Consider the following 19350-nt stretch of genomic DNA (forward strand, 5'->3'; position numbering starts at 1 on the left):
TGTAAGCGGTGTCTTATTAAAAAAGAGCCTGGAAGTGGGCCGTGCTACAAGTCTTGCAATTACGGAAACAAATGAACTAAATTGGCCTGGTTTTAATGACCATAGTAGTCGACAAACATCACGAATACCACAAAAACAATGCTACCGACAGCATAATCAGCGCCATCATCATCTCGTCTGTAATGCAACAGTTGGATTATTCTCTGTTACAGTGATATCTTCATATATTACTTATCTTAGTTATCTACCTATATTTTCTTCTGCAGGTCCATGATCAGCTCTGGTTTTCTGAATGCAGATCCCGTGTGGGTTGGTTATGACGACATACAGTCAGAAGGGACGTGGCGCGGCTCAGACGGAGGAAGCATCAATCTAACAGTGACTCCTTGGTTAAGTGGCCAACCGGATAATTTCGGGGGAAACGAGGATTGCGTGTCTTCGTGGGTGTCGGGAAATCAACTAGTACTGAACGACGGGACCTGTGCGTCCTCGAACTTCTTCTTATGTGAAGTAGTTTAGTTGATACCAACCAATGCGTTGATGGGACTGTTATTCATGTTATAATGTATGATAATGTACTTTTGTGAGATCTTACAATTCATGGTTGGGGTCAATGATGAATTTGAAATTACAAGCATTGACAGGATTTTTCTTATGTCGCCATACATACTTCTCAGTGTTTCATCATACTTGGTGAATTCACTTATGGTGAGCCGAAATGCGGTTCATTTTCTGTCAGGAGTGTTCCAGCAGTATCTGCAGAATAGCCTTAGAACAAATAGAGTTGATATTGGTCAGCGACCACTTATGTTTACCAAGTTCCATTATTATCAGTCTTTATCGGGGGATTTATTCTTCAAGTTAATGTAAATTCCACATTTCCACAAATGTTAGAGAATAGTGTATGTGAGCTAAGATAATATTGCGCAGTACGTCGTTTAGGTCAAAAATTAGGTCAATGTCGTTTTATAGCACATTCAGAACGTTCGTCGTTCATTTACTTGCACGATGATCCATCGTCAAAAATTATAGTCGACACAGTAACATGCAGCGAAAAAAATCCTTTCGGTATCGATAGAACCATGTGCCCCGCGTCTAAAACCCACCGGAGAAATACTCGAAATCTTTCTAACACCCACCACTGCCCCCCCTCCCCCCCCCCCGAAAATAACAATGACCATTTTTTTTTCTATAAATGTAGCGTAGGCAGTATTTTATGAGTAGAAAGATGTGTGAGCATATTATCATCTTTCTATATAGGCCAGCATGATAACGCAGTTGAAATGCCTCCCTCTATTTTATAGATGTGCTTGTTTCACAATAATTCAAAGCATGTTGGGTCTGTGTCGTCATTTAGTGCCTGGCAGAAAGTATCCTTCCTGTCGCTGATGACGTACTTCTCGTCACGTTCCCTTGTTACCGTCTTAACATCAGGCCTGATACTTCGTGGAGTGGGTTTCCCATCAAATGAGGTTGCAGGTATTTCACAAACGTTGTCGGTGAGCGGATTTCCTCGTGATTACAGACATTGCAGTGACGCGGACATAGTCATAACAAAGGTATTGTAATTCACATGAGTGAGTGACCGACGTTTGAAGACTTTTTAGCCAAAATTATAAATAGATACTATCTCCTATCGCTTGCGTGTTTCTTTATCGCACCATAACATGATCCTGTTTAAGACCCACAAGCTCACATGTAGGCTACACGCTACATTATTATATGGGTTTCTTTGATAGGAGTAAATGTTTGTAAAACTTGTACAGTAAGGGTGAAGAACAATAGGTTCATTATTCCCAAAATGTTCGCGAACGAAATTCAATATGAGCATTGAGCACACGTCCAAACCACATTTTCAGTTGATTTTGTAGTCATACAAAGCCATAAAACAAAATACGATACAATCAAATTCCCCTTATCTCCAATTGTGGTGGTCGATGCGGGATTTAACATTGAACTGTAACATAATTGGTAATAAAAGTATAAGCCCGTACCCGACGGTTGTTCTAGCTCAGTGGTTCTTAACCTTTCTTTCTCCAGCGCCCCATTTCAAAAATTGCCTGGGTCTGGCGCCCCACTATTTTTAGGACTGTAGTAAAAAACAATGGGTATGTGGTCGAAGTCCGGCTTCAGGTTGGGACTTCACTATTAGACAACTCGACTAATTAACGGTATAATCGTATGTGCTATATTCAGTATCAAATCCAAGTTATTATACCAACCATCGAGTAAGGCCTACGTGCTCATATAGCGTTGGGTCCTAGATCGATACAGATATCCTGAATTCTCCTCTGCGATTGGCAATACGAGACAGTATTGGGTGTTGTTTTATTGCTTTGTGAGACTGCTAAATCAACTGAGATTGTGGTAGAGATTTGCACACACTGCGCCAAGCTCTTAACTTTAACATGAATAGGGCTAACAACCCTAAGCAGTATCATCCTTCATGAGACGATGAAGAAATATTCTGAGGATTTAATGTTGTAGCTCTCAAATACAAGTATATTTAGGTAACAGGTTGACCAAAAAGATTAAAAACATATTCAATGAACAAAGGGTATCACTCTCAAGTTGCGCAGTAGGCCTACAGTGCCTTTTAGATATCGAAACGCAGTGCGCTGCAGGATAAAACATCTAGTTCAAAGCATTTTCTAGAAAATAACCCGAGCTGTCAGTATAAGTATCAGTTGATTATTATCTTCATCATTTCAAATTACCACAAAACTGCGATACAATCTACGATCTAAAAGTAGGCACAATTAATTTGACACGAATTATTATAGACCACTGCATACATGGAAACATGTTGCAAACATTTTCGTCACATATTTCGCGCAGAGCGCGACGAGAACTTTCGAGATTTCACAGATTTTGTCGAAAGTTCATATGCAATGAGACCCCAGGGATATATTTGCTATAGAATTGTTGTTATACAATAACTATATAATCAATAGGGCTGGGCAAAATCGAGTACTTGAGTGATTCGATTCTGAATCACGTAAAATGCTTCGAGTCGAGTCGAGTATCACTCATTATGACGTCATACCAGAATATTATTTGTCAAAGTTCAAATATGTACCTTTTAAGCGACCACAAAGAATATAATGCCTGTTACCCATCATATTATGGATACTTTGTTGTTTTTTTCGACCATACCGATTTCATTGCACTTGGTGACAATGTTGTGGGATGATCATGACTTCGGAAATGTGCTATTTCCAGTAACGTTCGTAGCTTCGTACCTCATGTTTCGTATGCTACGATACGGCCAATCAAGGTTTCAAGGATTCAACAGTGAAATTAGCATAAATTCGTTGATCGTTGATAAACTCCTCGTTGATAAATCAACTTTTAGTGGTGAGGAGCGTATAATTTCAGTACTCGAATAAATTGTATTTTACTACCCGACTCGAATCATTAAAATTGATACTTGATTCAGATTCGAGTAGCCTACTCGAATCATTGTGCCCAGCCCTATTAATCATATGTCTTAAGAACTTCTTCACTGCGATATGAGCAGTTGAGAACTAATACCCACGTCCTTATGAATTAATAAAACACGTGTATAGCCGTGTCATTGTTTAACGCATATGTTTTGTTGTATTTTTAATATTCAATTGTGACATAAAAGTGAATTGACGTTTTACTATAGCTTCTTAAGAATTGTAATTGAAAATAATGAGTCAACACGGTTCCTTTGACGAAAAAGGTTTCCGACCAAAAATATGTTGAACAAGGACGTTATCACCAAGCAGCATTTTTACGAGATGAGGTTCTCGTCATCAGAACATCCGTTCCAATAGTTATGTATATAGCTACGTGTTATATCTGTTGAAGCGACAACGATATCGTATACATCGACCAAGTACAATCAGTCCCAAGGCTCATGGTGCATCGGGGGTGTAAAACATGCGGCCCCCAGGCAGCATCCGGTCCGCTTAGCGACTTCATCCACCCCACGAAACGATTGTGAAAAATAACTGTATTAGCCAACACATTTCAGAGAAACGATGAGATTTCGAATACTTGATACCGTCATTTAATAATCCACCGAAACCAGAAAATGATGAGTAGGCCTACTCTCATATATATACGCCACATTCAGGGCCGTAACTGCCGCACCCCAAACCAAGATTGGTGGCGAGTGCGAAAGGAGTCAAACATTTATTTATGAATTAGCATAAAGTATATAGAATTTTTATGGAAAAGCTTTTTCAAAATATATTGATTATTAGGTACCCTTCCCCCACGAAAAATAGAAATGGGCACTTTGCCGTCGACCATTAACGCGACACGATGCAACAAGGCATATGAAGTTGATGACCATGTAACATGCGATTCCGAGAAGTGTGTCAGAGCAATCAGCAGCCTTGAAACTTGGCCGAAAAGAACTGCTCTTGTGGTGACCGAACACTTCGCTACATATTAGGCCTACAATAAACATATCTGTTTAGGCTAATTGTCAATGGACGCGTAAATGGCTGCCGCCCAATGTTTCTGATGTCCTGGCGTTTTGAGCCTCACAAGCCAAATGCCACCCAGCAGGGAACATTATTTGCCAGTAAAGACGTACCAATTTGAAATCGTGTACGTTTTTCAGTTTAGTACGTTTTGGCGATTTCAATATCTTTTGACAGCATATATGCTATAGGTCACGAAATAGCATCATGTACCGAAGTACCGAAGTACCAGCGGGTACGCCGGAAGATATTCAATTATTATTTATTGATCCTATACCTTTTCCAACACACCTAACTTGTCCCAATGGGTAAATCTAATTACGCGAGCACAAAGAGGATAAAAATTGATAGCAATATATATGCAATTTCCGGTCATGTTGACCCATTCAATCATGAATTATTGAATTTCTTCGCGTTTAGGCGATACAAGATCGTTTCACCTAACGGAACCCCAGTGTAGATGATAATTAGCGGCAAAAGCGTATACAGCCTCAGGGGGTGTGGGGGCGGTGCTCAGCACGAGCTTTTTTGGGGGGGGGCGACGAAGTGCTGTATCGGTCCTGTTTATCAGTGAGCAGCATGGCGAAAGAGCTTGGTTGTTGAGCGAAGCTTGCAGTTCCTATGAAAGTCGTCCTCTCTTGACCGTCCATGTCGTCTATTGACCGACTAAAATTATACTCCTTACACACGACGACCTGCTCGGCCCTACCAAGTAAAAAGACTGGTTTACCCCCGACTTCAGTGAATAAATATTCAGCGTTCTGAACCATTTTTTTAATTTCGGCTTTTTCCTTCAGACATGCCCGTTGATCCTTTATTATGGGTGATGATGGCACATATTATTCACTGGCACTGATTGACTTGATTAACGAATTAGGGATTTTGAAACGTATTCCGTAACAATTTGGAGCACAGACAGACCGTGTAATGCGTAGCCTAATGTGACGATGGCAACAAAGACGCTTTGGTGAGTTCTTGTGACTTTATTTGTTACGGCATAACTTGCTACATTGACTGTGCCTGTATTTTACGCACATTGCCTAGGACTGTCCTATGCAGTAGCTATTGCTTAGGTTTCCATAGTTTGGGATCAGGAAATGATACACTTTTTGCAAATCACAAAATTTGGATTAACGAGCTTGAAAACTGCCGATTTACAGTAAATCTTATTGTCATGACTAAACAATGTCATCTTTCAGCCCTACTGCCAGAATACCCACCCAAGCATCCGTATTGCAGATTTCGCGTAATTTATGGTGTTTATCAATTGTGCCTGACCATTAGCGTGGGTTTAAAAGCTACACAGGAGGACGAATTCCCAAAATGGAGAGCATTCTCGGTTTTTTTACATCGTCGGGTGAGTTGAGAGCGATGCATTTGCGGCTGGAAATATATGCAGAGATGAGTTCAGATAAAGGTAGTAAAGAATTCGTAGCATAAGAGGCCGATTTGAAACTACTTTTTCAAACGCCTGTCGAAGTGGCAGCGCGGGAAATTTGACTCGTTCGCCTTATTTTCAAACCCCTAACAAATGTTGCTCGTACAACTCAATAGATGACGTTTAACCTCAAGACTCAGCCGCTGTTCAGCGCAGTCGCGGGGGAAAATTATTGATCGGAATATCGAATATTTTTAATCATCCCACCATTGAAATAAGATCATTTATATTCACCCGATTCAACCGTTATCAGAATGTGGTTTATTAAACGAGAAATCATAAATAACGTTTTGTGCAATCAAGCGGAAGTGAAGTAATCTCATATGCGTGCGACGTCATTGTCCTTAGTGTCAAGGCGGACTGGACGGGCTGCCTCCGCTCCACATTCTCCATCGATTCATCACTACAAACAAAAGAGCAAAGGAAATGATGTCAGTACATTTTAATGATAAATAGAAGTATATATTGCCGCTGTGTGATCAGAGTTGCTTGTTTTGATATAATTACCTTCATGTAAAATATTAATTTCATTTCTTTGAAAAGAAAATGGTCATAATAAAGCTACTTTGATTCCTCAGCGACGATATATATACTAACTATATAATTGTTTCCTCCAAAATTGAAATTGCTACATATCACAGCTAAAATATGACATAACAGCGTTTTGCCAACAACTCTTAATTGACATTTGGTGAAAAGAGTCGTTGCAGGATGTTGCTCCACGCTTTTGAAGAATATCGCGTTGGCGCAAAACCACTCAACGCCGGTAACGAACCCCATTCTTTCCCCGCTACTATCGGCCTCTCCTCGTACATATAAACGCCGTAAGGAGCATAGTTTTGGTAATATTGTCTTGGCGTGGTTGGGTCGCGTGGTGTGCCCGCCTGTATATGACGGGAGTACCTGGAATCAAAGAGCGCACAGCGTATTAAACTTCATCACATCCAAGTTGCATTAAAAATACTAAGTATGTCCATTTCTGGCTTCTTGGCGATAACTAACCTACGAATCGATGCTAAACACTGTCGTGCAACCATATCATAGGCTACTGACAGCTTCGTAAACATAATATGATACCGCTTGCGACCAGAGTAAAATCAATTCATAGCGATCTTGAACGAAAGGTATACTGTCGCCCGGTTTGCTAAATATAAAATCACAACGATCGAAGCGACCATCAGTTTCCGTCTTTTTATGGTTATTTTGTAGTAGCCGCACGGCCATGATCAAATTCTAATTTATATTTTCGAATTTAGTGCGACAGCTAGTGCATATCTCGTTACTACGTCGTTTAGTCTTCGGTAGGTGTCTGATTTCAAAGACTCCTTCGACAATTCAGAGTTAAGCACAACTATAGATATAGCGTCACCTTGAGAAGACTCCGTTCATGGCACTCTCATACATAGACATTGGATGTTTGTATTCTCGTTTGAGAAATCCGAGAGGTCGGGCCATCTTCAAGTCCGGATGGCGAAGAGGCTCCATGAATCCTTCACTTTCCAACGGGACTTCGGGTTCGAGCTCTTCTGTATCTGAACCAGAAGTTTCCCCATTTCATGTTAACGTGACTTAAGTCTGTTCCGCGGACGAAATCTGCGGAAATCAGTGAGACTGTGCACGTGTGCACTCTGCTGTCCAAGTTCATGTCTAGAACTCACGTCCAGCTAATGTTTCAGGAGGCGTCCTTCGCTCCGAGGTGTAGGGAGACCAGGACGCTTCTCTGTTGACGCTGTTTCGATGAGTGCGTCTGTACGCGTAGTAACCGGGTACATACGTCTGATCGCATATGAAGGTCCGGTTCTGAAATGGTGAGCGTCCAGACAACGCGCAGATCTTAGAACAGTACTTCGATCTTGACCGAGGTACACTGAGCCAGTACAACCATACCCAGACCTTGCCTTACAACAGTGTTTATAAAATGCGGTTAGCTGAAGGCCAATGCTCATCACAGGGGTGTCAAACTCAACTGGTGTGACGGTCCGGATTGAAACCCTCAGATCGCCCAGTCCAATTATTCCCAAATTCCAAATCTATGCCGTTTTACATTGGTATTATCGAGGTTTTATAAACAATAGTATACAATGAGTTGGGGCAATTATGGGATTCTATTCTAGGTTCGCCGTTATTCACAAACAATGTGATTTGCTATACGCTGACTGGGTGGTGGAATAGTTAGGGTTGGCGTGAACGTGAGGCACACGTTCGGTTTCTGCGTGTGAACCTCAGAAATTTAAAGGTTCACCTTCACAAACGAACCTTGGTAGGCTCTGCACTGTGAACCTTTTTCATATATTGAAATTTCAACTTCGCTATAACATTTTTTGTTGAAATTTATTGCATTTCGACCACGGGTCACTCTAGGCATGGTACTGGCAGCATAAAAAGATCAACACTAGACTAGCATGCTCCTAGACCAGGGCCGGCCAACCCGTGGCCCGCGAGCAGGTTTTGAGTGGCCCGCGAGAAGGTTTTGAGTGGCCCGCGAGGTAATTTCCGAAATTAGTAATATTATCAAAAATGGATTGCACAGATTGTGAACTTGCAAGGCCAACCAAAAATTTGATTAGTCAGGCCGCCACACTTGAGATGTGATGACTAAAATATCAGTTCCGACGCATTGGCAGATCCATGAGCCAGTCATATTATTGTAGATATTCGTACACTACAATAAAGCAGAATATTTGCGATAGATTTATCAAAAGTAGTAAACTTCTACAAGCTTCGCGCAACATGTTGTCACGCGATTTCTTGCTTTTAATATTGTTACCCCTTTGTGAAAATGAAAGAACGCCTTATGCATCAGATTGAGTCTATAACTATACTCGCGATTACGAGACAAAGTGTCGTTCAATATGCGACCCTGCGTTTGCGCTCGCAGAAAGACCGTCGACTATAAAACCTAGGCACAGGATGATTGACGCCTGTTGGTCGAAGCTTTCGATATCGATATGTCCAGGCGCCGAATAGTCCATTTCTTGCAAACTGAGTCCAGCGATATATAGCAGGCCCGCAATATGGTCAAATGACAATATTATTGGACTATGAACTTCGAGAATTTTTCGCGCTTTGCGCGGCTAATGGCCCTCGCAATAATTCGTCAATCAAATGTGGCCCTTTGGCTGAAAAGGTTGGCCAGCCCTGCCCTAGACAATGTTTAAGATTTTACTTGCTTTGTTACGAAAGTTTGCTCGACAGTTTTCCGTTTGTGAATATGTGGTGACTCTCTGCTGTGAGGTTTCACCCGCAACATAAAGAGCGAAATACACTACATGTAGGTAATCAACGAATGATGCTTATTCAACCAATTAACGGAATTGATATCTTGCCTGATGAAAAACAATCTAGCAGGCGTACGGGGTCAATCTTGACTTCATTTGTTTATTGTATCAGAAAAAAAATCCGTGCGATTGGAGTGTTAGCTACTGCTGTATAACTTGTTAATGGGGAAATATTGGTAGCAAGTATAGAAACCTGTTTTACACTCTGTTCAATATCAGCGTAGCAATACCGAGACGCCGAATACATTGTCCGGTCTGGCCTAGACTGTTAAGGCGTAAGCTTATATTCCCTTGCAAGTCCTCGTCGAAATCGTCGGCAAAGCGACGGACGATATAGATTTTACGGGATTATTATATCATTTGATTGCCCGGTTAATACATTTGGCGACGTTTATAACTTCAATATGAACTTCTGCATTGTGACATTATGTGGCTCGAGTCGTCGTTAGGTTCGACGTCATTAGGTTCACGTTCGCGTTCACACAGAACCTTTCAAAAAAGTTGGCCTTCACACGAACCTGAACCTTTCATAGGTTCACACCATCCCTAGTTATAACCGCTAAAACAGTGGCCGTTCCACAGCGTGCATCTACCTTGTAATTTGCTTCATATTCGTGAAATCAAGATTCGGGTTTCTCTCCAGGCCTGAGAAATTTTGATTTAGAAGTGCGACTACAGATATTTGTGATATTTCCTTTATATTCTCCATGTTTTCTGCTTATAACGGTTTCGCGTCGGCATTTTCGCTTCTTTGAATAACTATAGTTACTGGGCCATTATCACCATAAAACTCCAAAATCTCTGTATGCAGTTTTTGCCTTCCCGGAACTGGTTGTCAATGTTAGCGGGTTGATCCGAATGATAGAACCACCATTCCGCTGTCGGTTGGTTATCGTATTGCCTACGAAATGCCGTACATTCGCCGTCGTGGGGTATTATGTAGAGCCCGACCGATTATCGGCTCGCCGATAATATCGAGTCGATATCACGCTTGGAGAGAAATATCGGTATCGGCCATTGAAGGTAAAAAAATATCGGCCATTTTCGTGACGTCACAACATGTTGCCAGTGAGTCCGAGAAGTCGATAGAAGACGTGAGGACGGTAAATTATAAAAATAAATGGCCAAGCTGCATATAGTGCATACTGCATACAGGGCAGTAGGCGTGCCCATCTGAAAAATATTATGGATAACTAACCACCGTTATGCCCCACTGACTTCGTGGGAATCCCCCTGCAGTAATCGATCACCAAAGACAGAGAGCAGCTGGATGGATGGTTGTCTGCAGAAGATTGAGAGGAGAAATGAGAACTTCAATCATGCTGGACTGACCCTCGTGATGATAGAGAAAAGCGTCACGTCGAAACATTTCTCTGAAGATAGTACTATTGGTTCCGTACCAACAGAGCTGATTATACCAGTAATGTATGAAGTCGTGTGACCGAGGCCTGCGGGGCCACCATGATAGGAAATATGCGAGCATAAAGAGCAAGAAAATGAAGCAAACGTGGAGTAAAGCCAATAATTGATACGAAAATTTTTGATTCCATGATGTCATTGGCCAATTCTGACTAAAGACCGTAAAATATTGATCAGTTGATTGTTGAAATGCCGGTCATGGTCAAGCCCCAAGGGGGATGGTTGGAGCAGTTGCAGACGTGGACATTTTCATTGTTTTGCACATTCTCTTCGGCTATTTGTTGATGATGTGCTGAAGGCTCCAGGTGCACTGCCAGAAGAATATCAATATTTGGTGAAACCATTGAAGGAAAGATACCCTGGAAGGGAGCGGTAGAACCGAAGAGCGGTAGAACCGAAATGAAGAAAGATTTCCAATTCTTGCTGTGCCACTAACTATGGTACCAAGTGAAAGACTGCTCACTGTGTTTAGTACTATATACATCATTTATGGAAGACCACGAGAAATTGTGCTTCGTGAACTGTAATCTGCAACTGCTGGATTGGTGCTTTTGATATATTTTTGTAGTCCCTAGATCATATTTTTCATGTTCAAGCATATCAATGGCTGTAAAGTTGTTGAAATAAATTCTCTGAGTTGTTAAATATGGGCCTTGAGCTAGATTCCATATCTTTTGAATATCGGCTGAATATATCGGGGTTATCGGTGGAGGTACTGGATATCGGTCTTATCGGTATCGGCTCAAAAATCCAATATCGGTCGGACTCTAGTAATATGTAATGGAGGTATTTGCTACTCAACATCCCAAGATTGCTATGCAGTACACGCATTTTTCATACTCATTTTTAATCCATCCCATCTCACTTATTTGCAGCAAATCTTGATTATGGTCATTTTGCTTGTTGCGAAAACCATGTTTATTGGCTTGCCCTCTTTGAGCAGTTATTGACGCACAGTTAATTGCGCCGAGCTAGCAAACAGAGAGAAGCGAACTCACGATGTTCGGGAAATATTCGTTCGCTCGTTCGTTGTTCACGTTCCAAGAAACCAAGCGCGGAGTAACCGGCAGTCCCGTTGATCGTCTCCTGTGACGTCAGAAGAGGGACAATGCGACACGACCACACGTCACACTCACCTCTCTCTGCTCACATACTCCATGTCGATCCGTTTCAAAGTCACGATGTCGGACATCGAGATCGCCGACGCCATCTTGCTTTTGATCTAATACTGTACTGAGGAAAATATCGGTAAGTTTGACCAACAGACAGTGTCGTGGCGAGACGGGACTGCAAACTGAAACCCACTATCGATCGCAACCTTGCCTTGCCTATTTGTTTGTCAGCAAACACCTGCGACAAGGCTCGTCACAATAAGTGGCATTGTCGAGGAGAGGACATCCTTTCATGAGCACTGAGCAGTCAGCACTTGTCGCGTCACACTCGATTGTGCGCGCCACGTGACCGCCGCAGTACAAGACCTCCTGCAACGAAACAAGATCCTCAAATCACGGAGTCCAACGCCAAAGCCAGATACTAAAGCTCACTGACTGTCGGCTTGAATGCCGAGTGTTTGCTTTGCGATCTTCAGGCCATTGTTCTCTGTTTACTCGTAGTCAACAAGCGCCTTGCCGTCGATCTGTGAGCGAAACAAACGGACGAATGCGTCGCACTCCAGGATATCGCCTATTCTCATGTGACAAGAGCCCGAGTAACAAAAGGCTTCGTTGTTCTTTGTGTCGGACAATGGGATCGCGACCTTAAAACCATTTCTGTCGCGCTCGGGAAGGTTGCGTTTGGAAATTGTTCGTTCAGATTCATCGCAGTTCTATTCAAGTCAAGTTCGATGGCGAGTCGAGAAGCGGCCGCTCAGACCGACGTGTGAGTTTATTTCGTGAATTGTATTGCCTTGCAGCTTAATAGCTTGGTATCAGGGCGGCAAACAGCACATTTCAACTGCAGTGTAGCGCTTTGCGACCCCGACCTGTCGTTAGCCAGGATAGATCCTGGCCTTCACTTGGATCTCAACTTGTCACGAGATATTGAACCCGTGCCGTCGATTACACTATAGAATGTTAACATGGAATCAGAGATGCCAGTGGGATATTTCGGAAAAAAAACGGATGTGGACGCTAATTAAACCCAGAAAAAAACAGATCCTATATTCACTCAAATTCCTATGCGAAAGCTAAGGAAATGGAAATTGACAGTCATTAATTACAGTCATATTGACTATTGCTTTCACAACTACATTCATTGCAGTAAAGAATTTATTAACTCGAAGACTTTTCGTGTGCCCCTTATCGAGAGTTAACGGCACAATAATAAGCATACAGAGAGAGATTCGAACGAAAACCAAAAAGGCAAAGTATGACGTAATAATACAATAATAAAAAATTAACGCTAGGCAAAGTCAGCTGTACCGGTAGTCATAACAAGAGACGAGAGAAAATCAAATTATACTATAATACACATAGGACAACACACAAACAAATAGCGGTATATATTAATGGGAAATTTTGAGATTATATAGAAACTCTTTCTGCCGACATAAATCCGGATTGGTCAATTTTATTATGGTTGACTCCAAGACAGACAGATGGAAGGCAGATCTGCATTTAGCAATCACAGTGAACATACTGTCATTGTAATGACTGGCACACACCGGGTAGTTCATTAAATGTTGACCAATTGCAGAGTTGAACGCTGAGACCTGGTTATAGGAAGCAGAGTCAACGGCTTCCTTACACCGACGAACAAGTGCAGATCGATCGATAGGCTTGTTCACTGACCTAATCGATTTAGGAACATGTTGGTTCACTCGTTCAGCCAACCGCAAAGATGTGCGACCCACATACCGACTATCACAGTGGCATTGGAATTTATATACAATATTACTTGTTTGTAAAGCAGGGAGCACATCCTTGCGAGTTTGAGGCATAAGCGGCCTAGTCATGAACACCACACGAGTATTTAGCATAAAATAGCACGATTGCACTGATGACCGGATTTGATTAGAAAAGCCGACTGACACTGACCCAAGCCAAGGGAGATGTATGTATACAGGGCATTTGTCTGGTCCATGAATTCGCGGCTGTTTGAATTGCGACATTTTCTTTGTGATGGCAGATTCAATTACGTAGTCTGGATATCCATTGTCAATCAACATGGATTTGATTTTATCAATTTCCGCCACGAGCCGAACATCAGAGCATATCATTAGCGCACGGTGAACTAATGACGAAATCAAATTTAATTTCCGTTGTTTAGGGCAAAATGAGTCCCAGCGAATATAGACCGGTAAACGTTGGTTTCCTATATACTGAAGTAATGAAACCGAGGTTGCTCTTTTCCACCAATACGTTGAGAAAGGCAAGTGAGCCGTCAGACTCTTTTTCGATGGTGAAGTTTAGCGACTCGTGCAAGTTGTTTAGAGAAGCTAAGAAAACATTGCAATCGTCTTCACTGTCGAAAATTGCGAATGTGTCATCAACATATCTAACATACATGCGCGGTTTGATTACATTTAAGAAAAGTTTGCTTTCTTGGAAACCAACAAATATATTTGCCAAGCTAGGCCCAAGGGGTGACCCCATTGCCAAACCATCTATTTGGATATACATGTTGTTGTTGAAGCTAAATTCAACCGAACGGGTGGCAGTTTCAAGTAGCTCAATGAAGACATTACGCGAAAAAGGAGGTGGATGTAATGAACTATTATTATACAGCGCATCGGCACAGATATTGAATGTTTCACTCAAGGGGACATTAGTAAAGAGACTGGTGATATCAAAGGAGCTAAGGAATGAGTTCGAGGTATTTATATCAAAGTTTCTGATGTTGTCAACGAAGGTGAATGAATCAATAACGCAATTTGAAGAGTAGAGTTTACGCACAGGTTCGATTACCGTATTCAGCCATTTGGCCAAACAATGTTGCGCAGAGCCGACCATCGATAATATCGGGCGAAGCGGTGCGTTGCTCTTATGAACTTTCGGCAGTCCATACATGCGAGGTCTTTGTGAGCCAGATGGCCTCACCATCTCGTACACTTCTTTCGGTAACGCACCTTCTTTCTTTAAATCGAGTAATCTTCTCTGTAACTTTTTCTCCAATTTACCGGTTTGGTCATGTGATTCGGCAGAGCCAAGAAATTTAAATTTGTCCTCATCTTGTAGCAAGTGGTTCATTTTTAAAATGTAATCACACTTATTGAGAATAACGACTCCCGATCCTTTGTCAGGTTTCGTGATGTGGATACTTGAGTTGGAGCGTAGAGACTTAATTGCACGCCAACATTCATTGGACATGAAAAAGTCTCCAACATCCACTGGTGTTCCACAATATGCATGAGCTAGGTCACTCAATTTAGCTCGCAACGCTGAGTACTTGTCGGCATCCTGCGCATTATGATGGCGTAGTTGGCCAATAAGGACTTCAAACTCCGCAAAAATCTCTTCTCGTTTAATATTTTTAGGTGGCAAACAAAAATCCAAGCCATGGGACAGGACGAATTCCTCGGTGCTAGACAATTTATAATCGGATAGATTGAAAATAATTTTCTTGTTGACGTCCGATTTGCCGAATCGATGTCGAAATAAAAACTTCTGATTGCGGTCATACTTCGCCTGGTTTTCTTTCTCTTTCTTAGCATCAATTATTGCCATGTAACGGCAAAAGCGAATGAGGTCGAAGAGTGACAAAATTCTACAAACCTCTCGATTGAGAACACTGCGTTTCTTCTTCAGTCGTGCAATTGATAGACGAAGTTTCTCAATTTCATCAAATAGAAACGCTCTTTCAATGTTAAAACTGTGTCGAGCACGAGATTTGTCAATTCTATCTCGGAGGAATCGAGGCAAGGTTCGCAAATTGATGCACTTCTTCAAAAATTCCATTGATGCACGGGATGCTCTTATTCTTCCACGGCATTTAAGTAACAGATTAACAGATTCCGGATTTATGTCGGCAGAAAGAGTTTCTATATAATCTCAAAATTTCCCATTAATATATACCGCTATTTGTTTGTGTGTTGTCCTATGTGTATTATAGTATAATTTGATTTTCTCTCGTCTCTTGTTATGACTACCGGTACAGCTGACTTTGCCTAGCGTTAATTTTTTTATTATTGTATTATTACGTCATACTTTGCCTTTTTGGTTTTCGTTCGAATCTCTCTCTGTATGCTTATTATTGTGCCGTTAACTCTCGATAAGGGGCACACGAAAAGTCTTCGAGTTAATAAATTCTTTACTGCAATGAATGTAGTTGTGAAAGCAATACTCAAGTTTAGTACCGCCAACCATATTTTCAAGTCATATTGACATAGAACCAAGTGTTAGCCCTTAATATTGAAACTATAACAGTTCTTAGTGCATACTATACATTCTGCTCGGTTAACAATGCAAATAAAATATATGTTGTTTTCCTTTTGACGCATTGCTACGAAAGTAATTGGTGTGCGTTGCTCGGAAAGCTTGTATGATAAATAAAATTATTACTCTGCAAGTGGACGGTAAATAAGCTGTAAAAGCGACCAAGATCTTATTTTATCTATTGATAGTAGCAGTCAAGTCTTGAATCGTCATAAATTGCAAGAAAACGGTTCCGAATTCCAATGAGTTGCCCTATGAATATGACTTTATGCCAGCTGGTAGTTGGTATGCAATAAAGCTCCATCACATCAAGGCCTTTCATTTTAGTACTGAAACAGTTTCTAAAGAATCTGCCGTTACAATAACAAAATTCCTTGACAATGCAGCAATCAAGCAGACAATCGACAACCGAAGCTCGTGCCTTTTTCGACATTATGATCTTACTAATCTAATATAACTGATTTTCGAACACAAAATTAATCTGGCGACATGATGTTGAAAAGACCCAGATTTCAAGGACAAAAACCCAGAAACCCAGGTGATGCTCGAAAAAAACCAGATCTGGGGGGAAAACCCCAGGAGTGGCATGTCTGCATGGAATGGCAACGATCGATTTTGCAGCTTCGTTCCGCTTCGCTGAGGCTGGAGTGGAGAATGGTTTTGCGTAAGCGACTGTGGGATTTCTGGCAATCCAAAAGCTATATTCCAGAGCGCATAATTTACTGAATCTGGTCTTGATCGAAAGCTACTGCCGCACCGATTCCTAAAATATAAATCAAAATATGCTCAAGCACGGGCAACGGGTCATTGTTATGGCCATTGTGGCGCGGTAATCCGATTGTTCTGAACAATGCACATTTCAGATGTTGAGGGTGACATTTCGTCAAACACTGGAGCGTGACCATATTATTATCCATATTTTTGGAATCAGTGCGACAATAGCTTTCGATTAAGACCAGATTTAGTAAATCCTGCACTAGGAAGATAACTTTTGGATTGTCAGAAATCCTACAGTTGCTTACGCAGAACAATTCCCCACTCCAGCCTCAGCGAAGCGTATACCGAAGCTGCAAAATCGGTCGTTGCAGTTCCATGCTTATGCTTACATTCTATAATTATACTTGATGCTTATGGTGTGACGAAACAATGCGGCGTTGTAAACATTGTCCGCATTTCGCTGAGGAACGGTCCTGTCTCTTGTGTAAAAGCGCGTAGGAATAAGTCTTTAAAAAGTAGAAATTCAAAATGGAGATCGATGAAGAGAGCGCCGCCAAGTAAGAATTAGATTAAAACGCTGACTTTGCAGCAGGAGAGTCTGTGGTTAAAAAAATATCTCAGGATCAGAAGGATTCCATGACATGCTTGGATACTCGTTGTTCACAGATCTCTCATCTTTCGAACAAGGCAATGCCGTCCCTTCGTACGAATGGTTTCCGAACAAATAAACGTTCTTGGCTTTTATTCTTTGTGGTTATTTCCAAATGCGGGACATTCGAAACGGATAGTTCATCTCTAATCCTTGGTTTTTGACAAAATGAGGATCTGGAATAAACTGGGCGTTTACGTATTCTCCAACGACCCGGTTTTTGAGACCGATCTTGTTTTTGTCCAGGAGTCAAAGGTCTCACATCATCCAACATATACCGAGCTTTTCCCGACTGCAGCCCATGATACCGCAGAGATACGTGCCGGAATGGAAGACAGACATGGTCAACAGGCCGCGGCTCATCAAGGTAATTCGAGCTACTAAAAAGTCGCGTATCGACTAGAAAGCGTGTTCGATTCTGCAGAGCAGGCGACAACTCTTGTCTCCAGACCAAGCTTGTACAAACCGCAACTCTAGTTGGTTAAGGGTCAAGTACTGTTACTGAGTATAGTTCTAGTTGCACGTTGAAAAAATTTGCCTAACATCTACAATACGGCTCTTCAAAAATGACTTTTTTTTCTCAAATCGTATTGGCTACTTCATGAAATTGTTAGGTTCCCTAATTTAATCCTACATACCAAATTTGGTTCAATTCCAACCACTAGCCGCATTGCTACAGCAGAGGAAAGTTTATATTTATTATATATAAATAAACAACAAAAAATTTGAAAATTTTCTGTTAACCCCATGAAAGTGTTAGGTTGTCTATAGAAACGTAGTTCATGAAATTTGGTTCAATTCCAAACACTGGAAGCGGAGTTATTGCCGTCAAAAAATTTGGATAATGAATAAAATAGTATTTACGGTGACCAATTCTTTAATTATTTATTATAGTGGTGCCCACCGTAAATACTATTTTATTCAAATCCAAATTTTTGACGGCAATAACTCCGCTTCCGCTGTTTTTGATTGAACCAAATTTGGTGAACATCCTTTCTATAGACAACCTAACACGTTCATGGGGTGAACAGAAAATTTTCAAATATTTCGTTATTTATTTTTATATAATAAATAGAAACTTTCTTCTCCTGTAGCAATGCGGCTGCTGGTTGGAATTGAACCAAATTTGGTGTGTAGGATTAAATTAGGTAACCTAACAATTTTATCAAGTAGCCAGTACGATTTGAGAAAAAAAGTCATTTTTGAAGAGCCCTAATCTGCAAAACCGTTTGGCGTTATTAGCGATGCCGGTGTTCTGTTGTTGATTGCAACCGTTACTAGATCGGAGTTCTAGCCTTTTGAAAACCCAGCAGTTTGTACAAGTCTGCTCCAATAATTACAACAAATATTTTGCTAATCTAAGCATATCATAACACCACAGCAATTAAAGCTTGATACTCTACGTAACGATTATAACTCAAAAGCATGTTTCCGCAGAACGCAAAACAAGCTGGCATTTACCCCGGACCTCATGACGAAAGCTTATTCCTTGAGAAGCGAGAAAGGCTGAACCACGGTGAAAAGCGAGGCTACATCGTCACCAAGACAGTGTCGCCGCCCAGGAAAGAGTTATTGCGGCCTCCATTCCCATCTCACATGAGCAGGTATCAAAGCGAGCTCATGTACAGGAGAGACCCTTGGGAATGCGAATAATGTCATAAAACTGCTTGTTTGTTGCCTCATTGTTATATTTTATGCAAAAGAGATTAAAAATTCGCGATCCTCGTGTTGCTTTGCTAGGAGACATTTGGAGCGTGCATGGGGCTGACTCGATCTTCATCGCTGTAGGCTTGTTTTTCAGTGGTCATTAGCCGGAGTTGATTGAGCTTGTTCAATCACAAAAAAAGTTGCTGTCTAGGGTAATCGAGTTTTATTACTGAATCATCGTTTCTAAACTATAGCAATGTGATCACGGCCTTAATATATTCGTTGTAAGGTTTTTCGGAAAACTATCAATGCCAGCACGAGCTCATCGCTGCCCATTTGGGTTCAAGACCAGATGCGATTCTCAAAGTAG

At 41.4% G+C, this 19350-nt stretch overlaps 3 protein-coding genes and 1 long non-coding RNA gene across 6 annotated transcripts in view; 3 read left to right on the forward strand and 1 right to left on the reverse strand.

Moving 5' to 3' along the window:
- The window catches only part of LOC145437410 (uncharacterized), a 183328-nt gene extending 182682 nt beyond the window's left edge, over positions 1–646 (forward strand). Inside the window, exon 48 of the mRNA XM_080314629.1 lies at positions 267–646. Within this exon, the coding sequence (XP_080170755.1) occupies positions 267–519 (253 nt within the window). The 3' untranslated portion in view covers positions 520–646. The remainder of the gene's footprint in view (positions 1–266) is intronic.
- A 2973-nt stretch (positions 647–3619) lies between these two features.
- LOC145437447 (uncharacterized) lies at positions 3620–6702 on the forward strand. Its single transcript, XR_013914667.1, has 2 exons — positions 3620–5427; positions 5660–6702. It is a non-coding gene; the product is annotated as an uncharacterized LOC145437447 (long non-coding RNA).
- LOC145437443 (uncharacterized) lies at positions 6137–12273 on the reverse strand. 2 transcript variants are annotated; one of them, XM_080314703.1, is made up of 7 exons: positions 12140–12273; positions 11732–12076; positions 11594–11681; positions 7557–7698; positions 7268–7430; positions 6674–6801; positions 6137–6301 (listed from the first exon to the last, which is right to left on the reverse strand). In XM_080314703.1, the coding sequence occupies exons 2-7, from the start codon at positions 11803–11805 to the stop codon at positions 6249–6251; spliced, it is 648 nt and encodes a 215-aa protein (XP_080170829.1). In that variant the 5' UTR covers positions 11806–12076; positions 12140–12273; the 3' UTR covers positions 6137–6248. The 2 variants fall into 2 exon arrangements, with proteins under 2 accessions (XP_080170829.1, XP_080170828.1); XM_080314702.1 differs by having other exon boundaries at positions 6137–6801.
- Positions 12274–12293: 20 nt separating this feature from the next.
- LOC145437444 (sperm-associated microtubule inner protein 10-like) lies at positions 12294–19058 on the forward strand. Of its 2 annotated transcripts, none has more exons than XM_080314704.1 (3): positions 12294–12473; positions 17580–17700; positions 18771–19058. In XM_080314704.1, exons 1-3 carry the CDS (start codon positions 12439–12441, stop codon positions 18984–18986), a joined length of 372 nt encoding a protein of 123 aa, XP_080170830.1. In that variant the 5' UTR covers positions 12294–12438; the 3' UTR covers positions 18987–19058. The 2 variants fall into 2 exon arrangements, with proteins under 2 accessions (XP_080170830.1, XP_080170831.1); XM_080314705.1 differs by lacking the exon at positions 12294–12473 and adding an exon at positions 17082–17241.
- Positions 19059–19350: the final 292 nt, after the last annotated feature.

This window comes from Botryllus schlosseri, chromosome 4 (genome assembly GCF_051294905.1).
Source record: "Botryllus schlosseri isolate E-star chromosome 4, Bs_hap1, whole genome shotgun sequence".
NCBI classification, from domain to species: Eukaryota; Metazoa; Chordata; class Ascidiacea; order Stolidobranchia; family Styelidae; genus Botryllus; species Botryllus schlosseri.